The 17,472-nt window shown below is 40.3% G+C and overlaps 1 protein-coding gene across 1 annotated transcript in view; it reads right to left on the bottom strand.

Annotated features, from left to right (window-relative positions):
• The window catches only part of spryd3 (SPRY domain containing 3), a 342,952-nt gene that overhangs the window by 188,346 nt on the left and 137,134 nt on the right, over positions 1–17,472 (bottom strand). Inside the window, exon 7 of the mRNA XM_034172025.1 lies at positions 14,391–14,540. Coding sequence (XP_034027916.1) covers positions 14,391–14,540 — 150 coding nt within the window. The remainder of the gene's footprint in view (positions 1–14,390; positions 14,541–17,472) is intronic.

Below are 17,472 nucleotides of genomic sequence, written 5' to 3'. Positions count from 1 at the left end.
AGGACTGCTTTCTTCCACCTGCGAAATACGAGGTCTGTGAGAAAAGTAACGGACCTTTTCATTTTTTTCAAAAACTATATGGATTTGAATCACGTGCGATTACATCAGCCAAGCTTGAACCCTCGTGCGCATGCATGAGTTTTTCCACGCCTGTCGGTTGCGTCATTCGCCTGTGGGCGAATCCGCACGTCTTTCATTACAAAATCACCTTTAACAGTGGAATGTCCGGATAAACTGCTGATCCCGACCTCTTCTGAAACGTCTGTGCTCTCTCACGACGTCCTGGATCAACAGAGCCTTAAATTTGGAAGTTTTCAGCTTGAAACAGGCTGACGACGGCTGCTCGGGGCGCGGCGCGCCCTCCGGCGCCGTGGGCAGTCCTTAAAGCGATAGTAACACTCCTTAATCTTTCATCAGCCCAAAAAATTTTCACCGAAAACCATCTGAATTTCTCGAATGGTGTCCTCTTGGATGTGTCTCACAGTTTCTGAAAAAATTTTGATCAAGCAAAGCGCCAGTCTCTCAGCAAGTTCTCAGACAAAAGAATTCCAACGGGAGGGGTGGACCAGTGCTCACTCAAAGCCTGCCCACAGGCGAATGACGCAACCGACAGGCGTGGAAAAACTCACGCATGCGCACGAGGGTTCAAGCTTGGCTGATGTAATCGCACGTGATTCAAATCCATATAGTTTTTGAAAAAAATGAAAAGGTCCGTTACTTTTCTCACAGACCTCGTATAGCAAAGATTTGTCCCATCCTGTCTATGGCTGATGCTGAGACCCTGATTCACGCATTTGTTTCTTCTAGATTGGACGACTGCAATGTTCTATTTTGTGGTTTACCGCAGTCCAGCATTAAGGGTCTCCAATTGGTTCAAAATGCTGCTGCCAGAGTTTTGACAGGAAGCAGAAAGTTTGATCACATTACACCCATTTTGGCGTCTTTTGACTGGCTTCCTGTCTCTGTGAGATTAAATTTTAAGATTCTGCTATTAACCTATAAAATTATTTATTAGGAATAGCACCTTCCTAATTAGCTGACTTAATTACACCCTACGTACGGGCTTCGGCTCTGCGTTCTCAGGGTGCAGAACTACTTTGGGTCCCTAGGTTGAATAAAAAGTGTGCGGGTCACAGAGCTTTCTCTCATTGTGCGCTTTCTTTGTGGAATGATCTCCCTGCATCAATAAAACATTCAAATTCTGAGGAGACTTAAGTCCAGACTTAAGAAGCACTTATTTTCCCTTTGTATGGTTTGCATACTCGCTTAGAATGGTACTATGCTTTTTACCCTTTTAAATTCATTTTATTAGTAAACAGAGTGGGCTGCTGCCTTAACTTTATCTAAAACCTGGGTCTTTTAGTGAAGCTTAGGGCTAGTGGCCAGCAATCACCTTAGTATTTCTTGTGATTTACTTTTTGCCTAATGCTGACAGATTATACTGTATTTGTTGTCTTTCTGCCGATTGATTGTTTTTTTTTTTCTGTGTGAGGTGCAGCTACATCCAGAAGTGGGATTGGGCATCTTCTGCTGCAGGCCTCCCGTCGTGTACACCAGCATGGACTCTCCAAAAAATTTCCTGTATATCTGTATTGTCAATTGTGTCAGTAGCATGGCCCAGCAGAAGGTCACCCCTTTGAGTCTGGTCTGCTTGAGGTTTCTTCCTCAAATCATCAGAGGGATTTTTCTTTACCACTGTCACCTGTGTGCTTGCTCTAGGGGTTGTTAAGGTTAGACCTTACACGAATGAAGCGCCTTGAGGCAGCTTTGTTGTGATTTGGCGCTATGCAAATGAAATTAATTCATTAAATGAACTGCACCTGTTAAAAATGCCTCTTGAAGATGAAAAGACATACTGATTCACACTGGAGCACAAGTCGTACTTTTCTCCTGTATGTCGAAGTCACCTTTTCACCCAGCGTTTCCCTTGGGGTGAGTTTAACAACGGACAGGAACGCAGTGTAGCACATGTGCACACCACAGAGTGTGCTTTTACGTAACATAAATAAATTAAATAAAAATGTAATTGACAATAAACTGGATGTTATTTGATGCAGTCTGGCCAACATAAAACAGTCACAACTGGAGAACTTAACAGTGGGTTTTTGCAGGAAGCCCTCACCTTGTGGTATGTGCCAAAAGGACTTAAATTCCAAATATAACCATGATGGATAAATAAACATGTTATGGACAACAAATTGGATGTTATTTCATGCAGTTTGGAAAACTGAAAAGATCAGATGAAGAAGGATGGAGAACTGAACAGTGGATTTTTTTTTGCAGGAAGCCCTCAACTTGTGGTGTGTGCCAAAACGACTTAAATGATCAAAATATGCAAGATCGACTAATAAAGGTGCGACAGACAAAATATTGGATGCTATCTGATGCAGATGTGCACAGACTGCGGGCTCACAACAATGGAAACACTACAATAAAAATGTGAGTTCATTCTATTTTTTTATCAGCTCTAATTTGGGATTTTGGTGCATTGTTATAGGCTACTTTCTAAATTAGAGTTCCGTTTGTTTTGAGTGTTGACTCCTGGGACAGCTATATACAGTACATCTGGAAAGTATTCACTGCACTTCATTTTTTCTACATTTTGTTTCAGCCTTTTTTCAAAACTGATGAAATTCATTTTTTCCCCTCAAAAGTCTACACACACAATACCCCATACTGACCATGTGACTTTTTTTTATTTTTGCTAATGCATTACAAATAAAAAAGAAATCACATGTACATAAGTATTCACACCCATTGTCATGAAGCTCATTGAGCTCAGGTGCATACTGTTTCCACTGATCATCCTTGAGATGTTTCTACAGCTTAATTGGAGTCCACCTGGGGTAAATTCAGTTGATTGGACATGATTTGGAAAGACACACACCTGTCTATATATAAGGGCCCATAGCTGACAGTGCATGTCAGAGCACAAACCAAGCATGAAGTCAAAGGAATTGTCTGTCGACCTCCAAGACAGGACTGTCTGGAGGCACAAATCTGGGTAAGAGAACAAACATTTCGGCTGCTTTGAAGGTCCCAATGAGCATAGTGGCCTCCATCAACCACAAATGGAAGAAATTCAGATCCACCAGGACTCTTCCTAGAGCTGGTTGCCCGTCTAAACTGAATGATCGGGGGAGAAGGGCCTTAGTCAGGGAGGTGACCAAGAACCCGATGGCCACTCTGTCAAAGCTCCAGCATTCCTCTGTGATGAGAGGAGAACCTTACAGAAGGACAACCATCTCTGCAGCAATCTACGAATCAGGCCTGTATGGTACAGTGGCCAAATGGAAGACAGTCCTTAATAAAAGGCACATGGCAGCCTGCCTGGAGTTTGCCAAAAGGCACCTGAAGGACTCTCAGACCATGAGAAATAAAATTCTTGGTTCTGATGAGACAAAGATTGAACTCTTTGGTGTGAATGATAGGCGTCATGTTTGGAGGAAACCAGGCACCATCCCTACAGTGAAGCATGGTGGTGGCAGCATCATGCTGTGGGGATGTTTTTCAGCAGCAGGAACTGGGAGACTAGTCAGGATTGAGGGAAAGATGAATGCAACAATGTACAGAGAAATCCTGGATGAAAATCTACTCCAGAGCGCTCTTGACCTCAGACTGGGATGACTGTTCGTCTTTCAGCAGGACAATGACCGTAAGCACACAGCCAAGACATCAAAGGAGTTGCTTCAGTTCAACTCTGAATGTCCTTGAGTGGCAGAGCCCAGACCTGAATCTGATTGAACATCTCTGGATAGATAAGAAAATGGCTGTGCACCGACGCTCCCTATCCAACCTCATGGAGCTTGAGAGGTGCTGCAAAGAGGAATGGGCAAAACTTCCCAAAGATACTGTAGGTGCACCATGCTTGTGGCATCATATTTGAGGAGACTTGAGGCTGCAATTACTGCCAAAGGTTCATCAACAAAGTATTGAGCTTATATTAGTGTTTTTTATTTTAAATAAATTTGCAAAAATTTAAGAAAAAATTCATGTTGTCATTATGGAGTGTTGTGAGTAGAATTCTGAAAAAAAAAAAGGGTTGACTTCCGGTATGGCGCGAGCTGGACGGTCACACTCTATCCTGCTCTCTACAACAATTCTGACTAATCCTCACTACAACAATGAAACTACTCTAAAATTGTGAAATTTATATAGCTAAATATGCCTGGCCCCGGAAAAGGTGGGAAAGAAAAACTCAAAACTATGCAGTCTAAATTGACAGATTATGGTCCGCATGGAGTAGAGCCGATCGCTAGCCAAGAAGCTAATGCTATTAGTACAGACGCTAACACTGAAGCAACTACCAGCACAGGTGAAGACGCCAATGTGGAGGTACACGCCGTCAAGACACCTGCACCCAGCAAAGATAATCTGCACTCTGCTAAAGATGAAATTCTGGGAGAGTTGCGTAACTTGAGGGCAGAGTTTATTGGAAAGTTTGACTGCGTATTGAAAGTATTGGAGGACACAAAAAAGGAGGTGTCGGAGTGCACAGAGCAGCTATCACAAGCAGAGGTGCACCTTTCCACAGTAGAGGACAAACAAATTGATTTAAAAGTTTTGGTCGAAAACTTACAGCAGAGAAACAAACACCTCGAAGATAAAGGAGTCGACATGGAAATGAGGTCAAGTTTGAATAATCTCAGGCTGGTGGGTCTCCCTGAAAACAGTGAAGGCGCAGATATGTGAGGATTTTTAGAGAGCTGGCTGCCTGACACTCTGGATCTGAGTCCCATGCGTCATCCATTGGAGCTGGAAAGGGCACATCGCATCGGGCCAAAAAGGGACACTGACGCTCCGCCGAGAACGGTAGTCATGCATTTTCTCAACTACAAACAAAAACAAATGGTGTTCAGGGCCGCAAAAACAAAGAAGGATGTCCTGTACAAGAACCATCGCGTGAGACTGTTTACTGACATCGCTACAGAGGTGCACAAGCAGCGCAAACAGTTCGACGAGGTGCGTAACCAGTTGCGCCAGTTTGGAGTGAGACATAGCATTCTCTCCCCATCAACGCTGGTGCTGACATACAAGCAGACTGTCTACAAGTTTAACTCTCCAGCGGAGGCCAAGAATTTTGTTATGAAGATCCAGATGGACACTGAAAAAACAAACTGACTGGGGTGTAAAGGTACTATTAAACATTGCTGTTAATTTGGGAAAGGTTTGTATTTCTTATCACCACCACTATTATCAGAAAATTTGATAGTAAACAACAATAATTGACAATCATACGTATACATCTTTACTTTAACTCTCAGTTATTTGTTCATTTACTTTATATATATATATATATATATATATATATATGTTTTTTTCTCAAACTAGAGTAAATATTGTTTATTAAAAAAGAAAGATAAATAAGTAAATAACAATAAATAATAACTTTAATAATAATAAGATCAAAATAAAATAAAATAAAATAAAAAAGGGGATCTATTATCAGAAAAACCAGTAGCAGGTAAGTGTATAAATGTTACACTACTGACAGGAGTTCAGATCGTAAGATCTGTGATGATAGCGATTGGAAAAACAACATTTCATGGGGTTACCCAGCTAGTTGGAGAAGGGGTATATGTATGTGTGTTGTTTGTGGTTTTTGGTTTGCGTTCCAATGTTCGAATATTTGTTCCCTCCCAGACACTTTTATATTCTGTAACTGAAAGGTATTTTATTTGTTTAGATGACACAAAAACTTGAAATTAAATATACTTCATGGAACTGCAGGGGTTTATAAAAAATGAAAAAGATCAAGCAAGTCATGAAAAAAAAAAAAAAATGCACACCAGAGGAGACGTGCCTCTGAGCGTGCGTAATGAATTGGGTGCGCTCCTGGAAAGCTCATGTATTTAGGCTACACCGTTGTAAGAGAGTGACTGAGTAAGAGTAAAGAGTGATGACAATATTTTTTTAATTATCATTTGAACGTATAGACCCTCGGTCAAGTGATCTGCATACCACAAAACCAAACCAACAACTGATCTGAGAAACGACGAGACAGTAGATTAACCCCACATACAGCCCTCCATCACAAGTGCAAACACAGCGCAATTGGGCATGTGCGCCACTCCATGGCACAGAGCCCAACTACGCATACAGTCACAAAGTTCTTCTGAAAAACTGGAGCAATCTGAATTTGGTTGGATGAATATGGGTGTGTGTGTGTGTGGAGACAATTCACCTCGTTCACAACGTGACAGAACTTAACGATGCGCTGTTACGCACAATAGCGCGCAACAACACGGAACACTATTTTTGACCGTGCGTAATGGTTCCTGATAATTCTCCAGCAACACGTGCCATTAATCGTAACGTATGGTAACAGGTTGCAGCAGTTCCTGAGGACACCTGACACCTGAGAATTGTGTTGTTGCGCGCTATTGCGCGTAACAGCGCATGGTTAAGTTCTGTCACGTTGTGAAGGAGATGAATTGTCGCCACACACACACACACACACACACACACACCCATATTCATCCAACCGAATTCAGATCGCTCCAGTTTTTCAGAAGAACTTTGTGACTGCATGCGTAGTTGGGCTCCGTGCCATGGAGTGGTGCAGAGAGGAGGAGGAGGACAGCGCCAGACGTGTGGCTTCATGCGGGTCTCATCTCGCGCATTTTCCCAAATATCAGGCGCACGTGCAGCAGGTGGAACACCTGCAGGAGCGCGCTGAAGAGCACTGAAATTAGACTTTTAGCCGACTTGGTGTCAGCAATCAAACTGAATGCGATGCAGCAGGGTTTAATTGTGCGCGCCCTTTCTTCCTCCGCCGGACTGGAGGAGGTGCAGAGATGTCTGGCTGCACGTGAGTCTCCTCTCGCTCCTCTGGCTCAGACTCGTTCTCCCGCTCATCGGTTACAACAGCAGCTGCATCACCTGCAGGAGCGTCCTGAGGAGCTCCAGCAGGAACTGTGGAACGACATTTGGAGCCGAGTTTAACTGTGCGCACGTGACAGAAAACTGATTTGTCGTGGCGCGGAGCGAAATGTGACGCCGCGTTACAAGTCGTGTCAAAACTTGACAGTTTCCGTGTCACTTCGTAATAACGCGTGACAGTTTGGGTTCCAAGAACCATCACAGGAACCGCTACGAATGTTGTCACGTTCTATTAAGGATCAATACTCATCAAGACGGATCAATACGCTCAGTTGCGACCTGCATGACGAAATGAGGGTGGTGTGTGACATTCGTGGAAGATTTTTTGACAGGCAAAAACGTGCTCCACAAATATCAAGAATATCACGCACCAACACGCACTATTAAGAAACCTATTCAGATGGGTTAAGTCACATTAAGAATGTCAGGAATGTGTCACGAATGACAGAAAAATGACATTCGTGACTTGTCGTCGTTATGTGTAAACGCAGCATTAACACCCTCCCCAAGTGAGTCGTGCTGCATGATCTGCCTTTTGCTTGGTGAACTTGACAAATCCCAGGAACTCCAGCTCTGACACTGCTTGAATAAACTGAGCATGCTTTAGTTCGTCCACCTTGCCATAATCGCCGGACTCAGGATCCTTGCCCTCTGCCGCACTGACAAGCGCAACCCTCAACCTATCAAATCGCTTGAACACAACACGCCATATCCGTTTGTTTTAAAATTAATTACTTTAATTTGGTTTATTTGTTAAATATGTGATATTATTGAATAACTAATATTTTGCTATATTTTCCAATATTTCTTTTTCTTTTTTCTTTTTATTTTTGATAACGCTCACATCTGAGGGGGCGGGGTTGATGACGTGAGGGGGCGTCGCCCCCAAAAGCCCCCTCATGGCGCCGGGTCTGCAACAAGAGCTCAAGGAGTCATTACACTAATACATAAATCAGTACCTTTTCAAGTCATGAACGTAATAAAAGATAAATTCGGAAGAAACCTAATCATTCAAGGATCTATTTTAAAAGAGTCCCTTAACCTAATCAATGTATATGGACCAAATAATGATGATGATAGGTTTTTCACAAATCTGTTCCTAACTATCTCCTCTCTCTCAGGAAAGAGCATTATTGGTGGAGATTGGAACTGTGTTTTGAGCCCAGCTATAGATCATTCAACTGGAATTGACCAAACTCATCACAAATGCAGAGAAATCATCCAGAACTTTATGAAGGAGTTACAGATGATAGACATTTGGCGACATTTTAATCCCACTGAAGTTACATACTCCTGTTATTCCAAAACATTTAATTCTTACTCGTGCATAGATTATTTTCTGGTTTCGGCAGACTTGTTGTCCAACATAATAGACTGTACATAGGATGGAATTACTATTTCAGATCATGCCTCGTGCAGTTTAAAATATGTTTATAATTCAATAATAGACCCTCCTAGATGGTGCTTACATCAAAAATGGGTCAAAGACGAATCATTTGTTGATTATATAGGAAATAAAATAGATTAATATTTTAGTTTAAATACTACACAAACAACAGCCTGTATAAAATGGGATGCCTTTAAAGCCTGTATAAGGGGCTATATAATTTCATACACTACTTCAAAATCTAAAGAACAACGTAAGAAAAGACAGCAGCTTGAAGAAGAAATACAGAACTTAGAGAGGCAGGTCTTCAAAAATAGGAAGCCATCAGTGGAAAGAAAGTTGATGTTACTGAGAGCACAATATAATAAAGAGTCAGCAGATCGGGCAGCTTCTAATATATTACGATTAAACCAATCTTTTTATGAACAGGGAGAAAAACCTGGTAGGATTCTAGCTTGGCAATTAAAGCAACTGGAAGTACAAAATAACATCAATTCAATAATAAACTCAAAGGGGGAAACGCTAGTAGACCCAATTGAAATAAACACAGAATTCAAAAATTATTATGAAAAACTATACGAATCTCAGTGCACTGTAGACATTGATACACACAATGCATTCTTGGATAAGATAACCATACCTACTATAACTGATTTTATTAAGCAACAATTGGATGCAAAGTTTAGTGAACAAGAAATAATCAAAACTATTGACAAAATGAGCACAAATAAAAAACCTGGACCTGATGGGTTTCCATCAGATTATTATAAAGTGTATAAAGCAAAGCTGGCAAAACCAATATTTGAAATGTTCCAAGAAGCTTTTACAAAAGGCGAACTTCCAAACTCAATGACCAAGGCTTTAATTATTCTACTACCAAAACCTGGAAAACCTAGCAACAAATGTGAAAATATGAGGCCAATAAGCCTGCTTAATTCAGACTTAAAGATACTTTGTAAACTGCTAGCAGTGCGGTTACATGAAATTCTTCCATCAATTATTCACAGGGATCAAAATGGTTTTATTTCAGGCCGGCAAAGTCTGCACAATGTAAGAAGGCTTCTCAATATTATTCAGAGATTTCAGAACACTAAAGATACCGCCCTTCTCTCCCTGGATGCTGAAAAAGCGTTCGACAGGGTAGAGTGGGCGTATCTGTTTAACGTGTTAACTCGTTTTGGATTAGGACCAGTATTTCGAAAACTGCTGAGATTTTAACAAACAAAAATGTGTCCAAAACTATTTTAATTAAATGTGGAAGTCGCCAAGGCTGCCCATTATCGCCGTTGCTATTCACTTTAGCAATGGAACCCTTCGCCATAGCTATACGATCACATTCTCATATAACAGGAATTTCAATAGATCAGGTAGAACATAGGCTCTCATTATATGCAGATGATGTAATTTTATTTCTTTCTAATCTAAATTCATCTATCCCTGCTTTGCTGAATCTAATTAATGAGTTTGGCTATATTTCAGGTTATTTGGTCAACAAATTAAAATCTTCAATTTTATTACTACATAAAAAAGAAAGGGAGAACCCGCCAGCTGTGGTCTCACAATTCAAATCAGTCCCAAAGTTTACTTACTTAGGAATACAAATTCTTCCAAATTTATACTCTATTGTTCAGCTTAACTATGAGTCATTAACAAATGAAATTACTGATAGTTTTAATACATGGATACATCTCCCAATGTCTCTTACAGGCCGAATAAATACTTTTAAAATGATACTTCCAAAATTATTATATGTTTTTCAGAATATTCCCTTACCTCCTCCTGTTAATTGGTTTAAAATGTTTAAAAAACTGCTTCTTGATTTTTTATGGACCAAAAAACGGGCTCGAATAAGACTGTCCCTACTCCAGTTACCTTATAAAAAGGAGGCCTGATGTGTCCAAATATAGACTGGTACTATTGGGCTGCAACTTAGATCCATAAGGTATTATTTTATTACAAAAGATGCCCCCCAGTGGACGGAAATGGAGAGTAATTTCTTAGCACCTTCATTGCCTTTATACCTTTTCTCGGATACAAAAGTTAACTTGGTTAAAAAAACTAAAAACCCAATAGTATGTAACATGATTAAGGTGTGGTACAATGTACAAAGGTATATCAATGAACCTGCTACCTTATCACAACTGACTCCAATCTGGGGAAATCAAGATTTTAGACATGGGAGAGCTGACACAGTGTTCAAGCTGTGGGCTCTGAACGGACTGAAGAAAATTGGAGATTTGTACATGGCGGACTCTGACTACATGATGTCATTCGACTTGCTTAGACACAAATATAACATAGACAATACATATTTTTTTAAATACCTTCAGTTAAGAAGCTATGTAAGAACAAAACTAAATAACACATCAAAATCACCCATCTCTGAGTTGGAGGAAGTGATCAGTGGAAATGACCTTAAAAGGGGAACAATCTCAGAATTTTATAAATTATTGATATCACATTCCTCTGACAACTTTGTTGCAAAATTTGAGGCATGGAAGAAAGATCTGAATTCAACTTTATTAATAGAGGAATGGGAATTTATTTGTTATAAAGCCTATTAGCAAACTATTAATTCTCAGTTAAGATTACTACAATACAAGTAGCTCATGCATGTTTATGTCACTCCTGCAAAATTCAATAAATATAATCCAAATATCCCAGATACTTGTTCTAAATGTGGAGAAGAAAAGGGAAAATTATTCCACTGTATTTGGGAATGTAGGGAAATCAAGACATTCTGGGTTGCAATAAAACAAACCGTTAAAGATATATTGAAAGAATTTCCACTGGAACCCTCCTTTATAATTTTAAGGTATACCCCCTAAAAAAAAAATCAAGATTCACAACAAGTGAGCTACTTTTAATTAATATTTGTATACTACAAGCAAAAAAATTGATTGCATTACACTGGAAAAACATGAAGCTACAAAGTGTTGGACAATGGATTAAACTGATGCTGTCTACACTCCCATTGGAGCGGATTACATATCTACTGAAAGGACAAAAGGAGAAGTTTGAAAGTATCTGGGGACCTTTCATGCAATTTGCAGAAAGCACAAACTTAATAGAAGAACAAGAAGAGGACAACACATAAAAACAGCAATAATTTGCTTGTTGATTCAAAAAGGAAACCCTGTAATTTTGTCTCAGTGTATAATGTGTAGTAACTATTTGTCATCATTGTCATCATTTTCATTATTATTATAATTATTTTATTTTCATAAGATGTGTCTGGGAGGTTGATCTGTCCTATTTGTTATATTGTAATTGAAAATATAAAATGGCAAATAAACAATGTTGGAGAAAAAAAATGGGTTAACTCCATTTCTGAATAAGGTTGTAACATAACAACATGTGGAAAAAGTGAAGCACTGTGAGTGTGAATACGTTCCAGATGCACTGTAAATTTTTTTTATTAATTATTATCATTATCATATCATTATTATTATTGAACACATAGGGGTGGTGGCAAAGCAGTTTAACACACTTGTTTCAAGTGCAGAAGGTCTCCGGTTTAATGTAACGTGGAACTGCGTCAGGAAGGGCATCTGGCGTAAAACTTGTGCCAAATCAACATGAATATTTACTTCGGCAACCCAGAGTGTATTATTGTCCGTGTGATTTTTTTTACGTACCTGTTTTTTTTTTTTTATCTACGCACTTTCCTGATATGACCCCTGTGTGTGTGTGTGTGTGTGTGTGAGTGAGAGAGAGAGATTTTTTTTCAGGGTTTTCCTCCATATTTCATTCAAATCCTTCAGATTTTGAATATCTTGCTACCTACTATTGATAACTCTCCCATGTTCCTGCTACCTCCTTCCTTGACATAACTAAGCCTAGATCTTGTTCTTCCAAACCATAGCAACCACTTTTTGTAGTGGATGCAAAACAACTATTGTTCTCAGGATATGCATTCTATACATCCATGCAGGCTCTTATCTTTACAGCAATTCGGAGGTTGTGACAGGGGCTCATGGCAGGTCCCCTAACTGCTGGGTCATAACAGATCTTAGATTATGTGCATGTATGCATGCGCACACACAAAGAAGCATACAAATAGTATAACATGGCACAGAGGACTCCATAGTTCCAGTCCGATTGCAAATTTAGAGATTTTTAAAATGAAGCCCTACTTCCTTCCTTTTAAACGCTCAGTATCATCGGCTACATAACAGCGATAGTTGACTACATAAACTGAACTCAGCTGTAGGCTCATGTAAAAATGCTTACCCACTAAATTAGACATAACACCACCTTTGTAGCATTGTGCTACATTCTACTTCTTTCATGTTTCTCAGCAATTTATGATGTTCCTCTGTTGTTAGAGTAAGAAAATTGGATGACTAATGGAGTAATGAAATGTGCTATGTAAAACACAGGAGTCACATGACTTACCTTATGTCCGAAAAATGCTTTATTTAGGTTGTAATATATCCATGTGTCCTCGCAAAACAACAAGTAGGCTATATTAATCAGAATAATTGGCTGATTCTTGTCCACAAAAACCGTGAAGTTCAATAAAATAAATGTTTACATCAGTGTCAAAATTAGCCTAAATGAATTTTGGTTGGTTGCGAAAAAGAATAGCAGATGTGAAAGCCATCTTGGACCATGGCTGAGAAAGGACCAAAATTTTGTCTAACCAAAAGAGGTGGTCTCCCTCCAGATCAAACTGAACCATGGTCTGGCACATTTGAAGTGTAAATGGTAAATCGACTGGATTTATATAGCGTTTTTCCATCTTCATCAGACGCTGAAAGCGCTTTACAATAATGCCTCACATTCACCCCGATGTGACGGTGCTGCCATACAAGGCGCTCACTACACTCCGGGAGCAATAGGGGATTAAAGACCTTGCCCAAGGGCCCTTAGTGATTTTCCAGTCAGGCTGGGATTTGAACCGAGGATCTTCTGGTCTGAAACCCAACGCCTTAACCACTAGACCATCACCTCCACCTCAGAGTGTGAAAAACTTTTTAGCTGGCGTGGATTGTACAAGAAGTTAAGAAAGGTTATCTTCACCCATTACACAGTAAAAGAAATAGAAGCAGTAACAATACATTGGACAGTTGGAAAGAAAAAAACAGTCAAAAGTCATGAGAGGAGAAGGAGAAAAAGTTTTAACTGAAATTTAGCCAGAAGAAGTGCAGAGCAGGTAGCTAGTCGGATAAGTAGCTGAGCTAATATGAAGACCTGGGTTCAAATCCTGTTCAAGCTACCTGTCTCTGTCCTTGGATGAGAAACTTCATGTACATCATCTAACTCCATATATTTGCAAATGGGTACCAGCCTTGGCTTGCATCCCATCCTGGGGGAGTTATAGATTTCCTTCATATTCACACTATGGGATCCAGGGAAAACCACAGGCACCAATGGGCCTCAGGCCCTAACTGACTAACTGAACTGACTTCTTAAATGGACTGCATTTATATAGCGCTTTTCCATCTGCATCAGATGCTCAAAGCGCTTTACAATAATGCCTCACATCCCCCCCGATGTGAGGGTGCTGCCATACAAAGCACTCACTACACAGCAGGAGCAACTACGGGATTAAGGACCTTGCCCAAGGACCTTAGAGATTTTCCGGTCAGGCTGAGATTTGAACCGAGGATCCTCTGGTCTCAAGCCCAACGCTTATCCACTAGATCATCACCTCCCAAAGCTAGACCAACATCTCCCCTTCTTAAGCAGAAGTTAAAGTCAATTCGAAAAGATACATAATTTTTTCCTCCAATTATAGAAAAATACCCACCATCGACATCAACAAACCAATCAATGTCGAGTATCAGAAGACACAGCCTACATATATGATGACAACAGGTTGGAAGTACGGCGTGGAAAGTTCTTTCATTTGAATGCAAAATTGCAATGTGAAACCAAGCTAACTAGACCATGTGTATGAAACTATGAACGTCTGGTACGATAAGATCCTTTATTAGTCCCAAAATGGGGAAATTTTCGATTAAGGATGTAATTCTGGACTTTCAGGTGTGAAAACAACCTTATAATTTCAATGTAAGAAGAAGACAACAAGACAAAAACAAATATAAACATCTTTCTACTCTGTTGAGTGTATGTGTCTGCAACAGTGTTGGAAAGTGTGTTTATGAATACTCACCCTTCTTGCAAGGCCCAGAGCGATGTAGCACTTCTCCCCGGCATCAACAATCTCTACTTCATAATAATGGCAGCGGGTAGTGAGTGGTTGACGAGCCTGCGCCAAACCCACGTCCATGATGCTTTTCCCCTTTCCAACATACTCCAAAAGCTGAGGATAGCAAGGGTTGAAGGGGAGCAGAAGAATGTGGGTTAAACAAAAATTGTATACACTTCCTAAATGAGCCAGCTGGGCCTGACAGTCCAGTAGCAATAAGTCTGTGCCTGTTGTGAAAGATCTAGGTCCAGTGCCTACTAGACATGGATTTAAAGGGACAACCAGGGGTGCACTGGCAATTTTGAAGTGTTAAAGCAACATGGAACCATGTGCACCAATGAAACACAGGGCACTACAAGTGCACATGATAGTTGTGGTTGAAGGCATGCCAAAAGGTGAAGATGAGTGGACACATGTGAGTAGGTGGGCAGCTATGCAACCACAAAATGTTAAGGTTGTACAGTGTGTTTATGCCATGTGAATGGGTGTGTGTTGAACTGCGAGCATTGACGGCAAAAAAAACAAAGGCCCCGTATGAAAGACTGGGATGACAGACAAGGTGGGGGTTGACAAAATCCCTTCTGTATTAAGCCCTTGTAAGTACATATGTTTGTGTGTGTAAAACACAATCTGAGTGTGGCAGGCTTCACTAGTTTGGCACATGCAAGGTACACATCGTGGGAGCAGCTATTCAAACCAGGCATCTCAATTGTTATTTTTCTGTTGTGTTACTGCCGCTTGTTTAGTGATCCATCAATCTGATAAAATCAGATGCAGCTTAAAGACTCAAGGAAAGTTAGAAATGTGGCAGAGGAGAGTCCAAACTTTGAATGTTGAAAGTATGACTGGTAGAGGGGGAAAACCAACTGATACTCTACACCAGGGGTGGCCAAGTTCGGTCCTCGAGAGCCACTTTCCTGACACTCTTAGTTGTCACCCTGCTCCAACACAAATGAATCCAATGAAAGACTCATTAGCAGACTTAATGAGCCGTTCATTGGATTAAGGTGTGTTGGAGCAGGGAGACAACTAAGAGTGTCAGGAAGGTGGCTCTCAAGGACCGAACTTGGCCACCCCTGCTCTACACGGTGTGGATAAGTAAATAAGTGAAAGAGAAGTAAGACCAGGAGCACTGGAAATGGGTTCACACTGCTGGATCATGGAGTGGATAGGAGAAAAATTGTGTCTGAGTCATTCTGAAGGAAGAAGATAAGAGTGTGTTGGAGATGAAGAGAGTGTTTTACAATGTGATGCGTGTTAAAGCTAGAAATTGAAGGGATGATGATGATGCACCAATTCCACTGGTGCATGTGCCCCACAGATAGGTTGTGACATGAAGGAGAAAAACCATTTCTGTAGTGAGTCAGATGAGGAGATAGAACATGAACCCAAGAATGAAAGAGTGTGATTGGAGCACATTTTGGTGGGCACTGCTTGTGAAGGGAACTGAAGAAATTAAGAAATAATGGGTCGATATGAAATCAAGGAGAGGAATATGGAAGAGCAGTTGATAGTAGATTTTGCAAAAAAGATGGAACTGACCATTGTAAATACCTATGTTAAGAAGAAGGAGGAACACAGAGGGCACATAAGATGTGCACACAGGTGGACCATAAACTACCTCCTATGTAGGAGATGCAACCTAAAAGTAACTGGAGACTGTAAGGTGGTGGCAGGGAAGGGTGTTACCAGACCACAATGGATGGTGGTTTGTCGGGTGAATCTGGAGCCAAAGAAGAGGAAGAGAGTGAGACCTGAACCAAGCATCAAATGGTGGAAGATAAAGGAGGCGGCAGACTGTTGTGTGAAATTCAAAGAAAAAGTGAGACAGGCATTGGATGGAGATAAAGTGCTTCTGGACAACTATGGCAGATGTGGTGATGTAGACAACTAGGAAAATACTGTGTATGACACCTGGACAGAAGAAGGAAGACAAGGAGACTTTGTGGTGTAATGAAAATGCACAGGAATGTTGAGTAGAAAGAGGTTGGCAAAAGGAAACATCATATAGTGAGCTGAACATGAACCTGAACTCTAAGGAAAGAGAAAAGGACTTGTACTGACTGGCCAGATAGAGACAGGTGATCTGCTATGTAAACCCGAAAAGGGAATAGCCAAAAGAAAAAGAAATAAAATGCTGAGAAAGGACAAACACAGTTGAGTCCAAAGTAGATGGCAGCTTCATACCTTGACCTGAAACACACTAAGTGCCATTTAGGGAGACCACGCCATTAACTATTCATACCTTTATGGCTTGAAATTGCTTAAACTGATTTGTCATGCAAAATTCACCCCTGTACAGTTGCTATGAACAGGGAAAATAGCTATCAAGACCAAAACCATTTTCTTAAAATCCAACCTGGAAACATGTTTATTTTTGCTATAAATGTGGAAATGTAACATGGGCATCTATGGAAATTACTCACATTTGGAGCCAGTCTCAAGCAATAATTCAAGGAACTGCAAGTTTTAGCACTCCTCTGTTGACATTTTTCAGTATCAGAGGTCAGGGCTTGTTAATGTGACCTGTTATGTTCTGTTCTTAGTATGCTAGCCTGTGTTGTATCCCTAACGTGAGAATGAGGTCAGTCAGTTGTATAGCTTTATCATAACTTGCACCTTCCTTATAAAAGGACCTACCATATATGATAAGAAAATCAAACTCAGCTGAGTCTTTTAAATCCAGACATAAAATACAATTGTTTGTCTTAGCACACTGTTAGCTACACTGCCACAGATGTTCATTAAAGGTTCATTTTACTACACAATTTGTGCCTCATTTTACTTGATCTTTGTCTTCGGTTCATTTGTGTGATGTGCTTGTGTGATTATTTATATGAATCAAAGGGTTTTATTGTAATTTGATATGATTGCTCTGTGTTCTGTAAAACCTTCTGGAACACCCTGTGATTTCAAGCTATACTAAAAAAAAAAAAAAAAAACTTTTTTTTTTCCCCATGGTAGAGTGCAGGCTGAGCTTTCTATGAAGCTTGGCATTAACAAATGGAAGATCTGTACAGATCTGGTTAGTGCAAATTGTTACATT

Source organism: Thalassophryne amazonica, chromosome 6, assembly GCF_902500255.1.
Source record: "Thalassophryne amazonica chromosome 6, fThaAma1.1, whole genome shotgun sequence".
Taxonomy (NCBI): domain Eukaryota; kingdom Metazoa; phylum Chordata; class Actinopteri; order Batrachoidiformes; family Batrachoididae; genus Thalassophryne; species Thalassophryne amazonica.
Note: the sequence above shows the minus strand (reverse complement) of the source record. Positions and strands in the feature narration are given on the sequence as shown.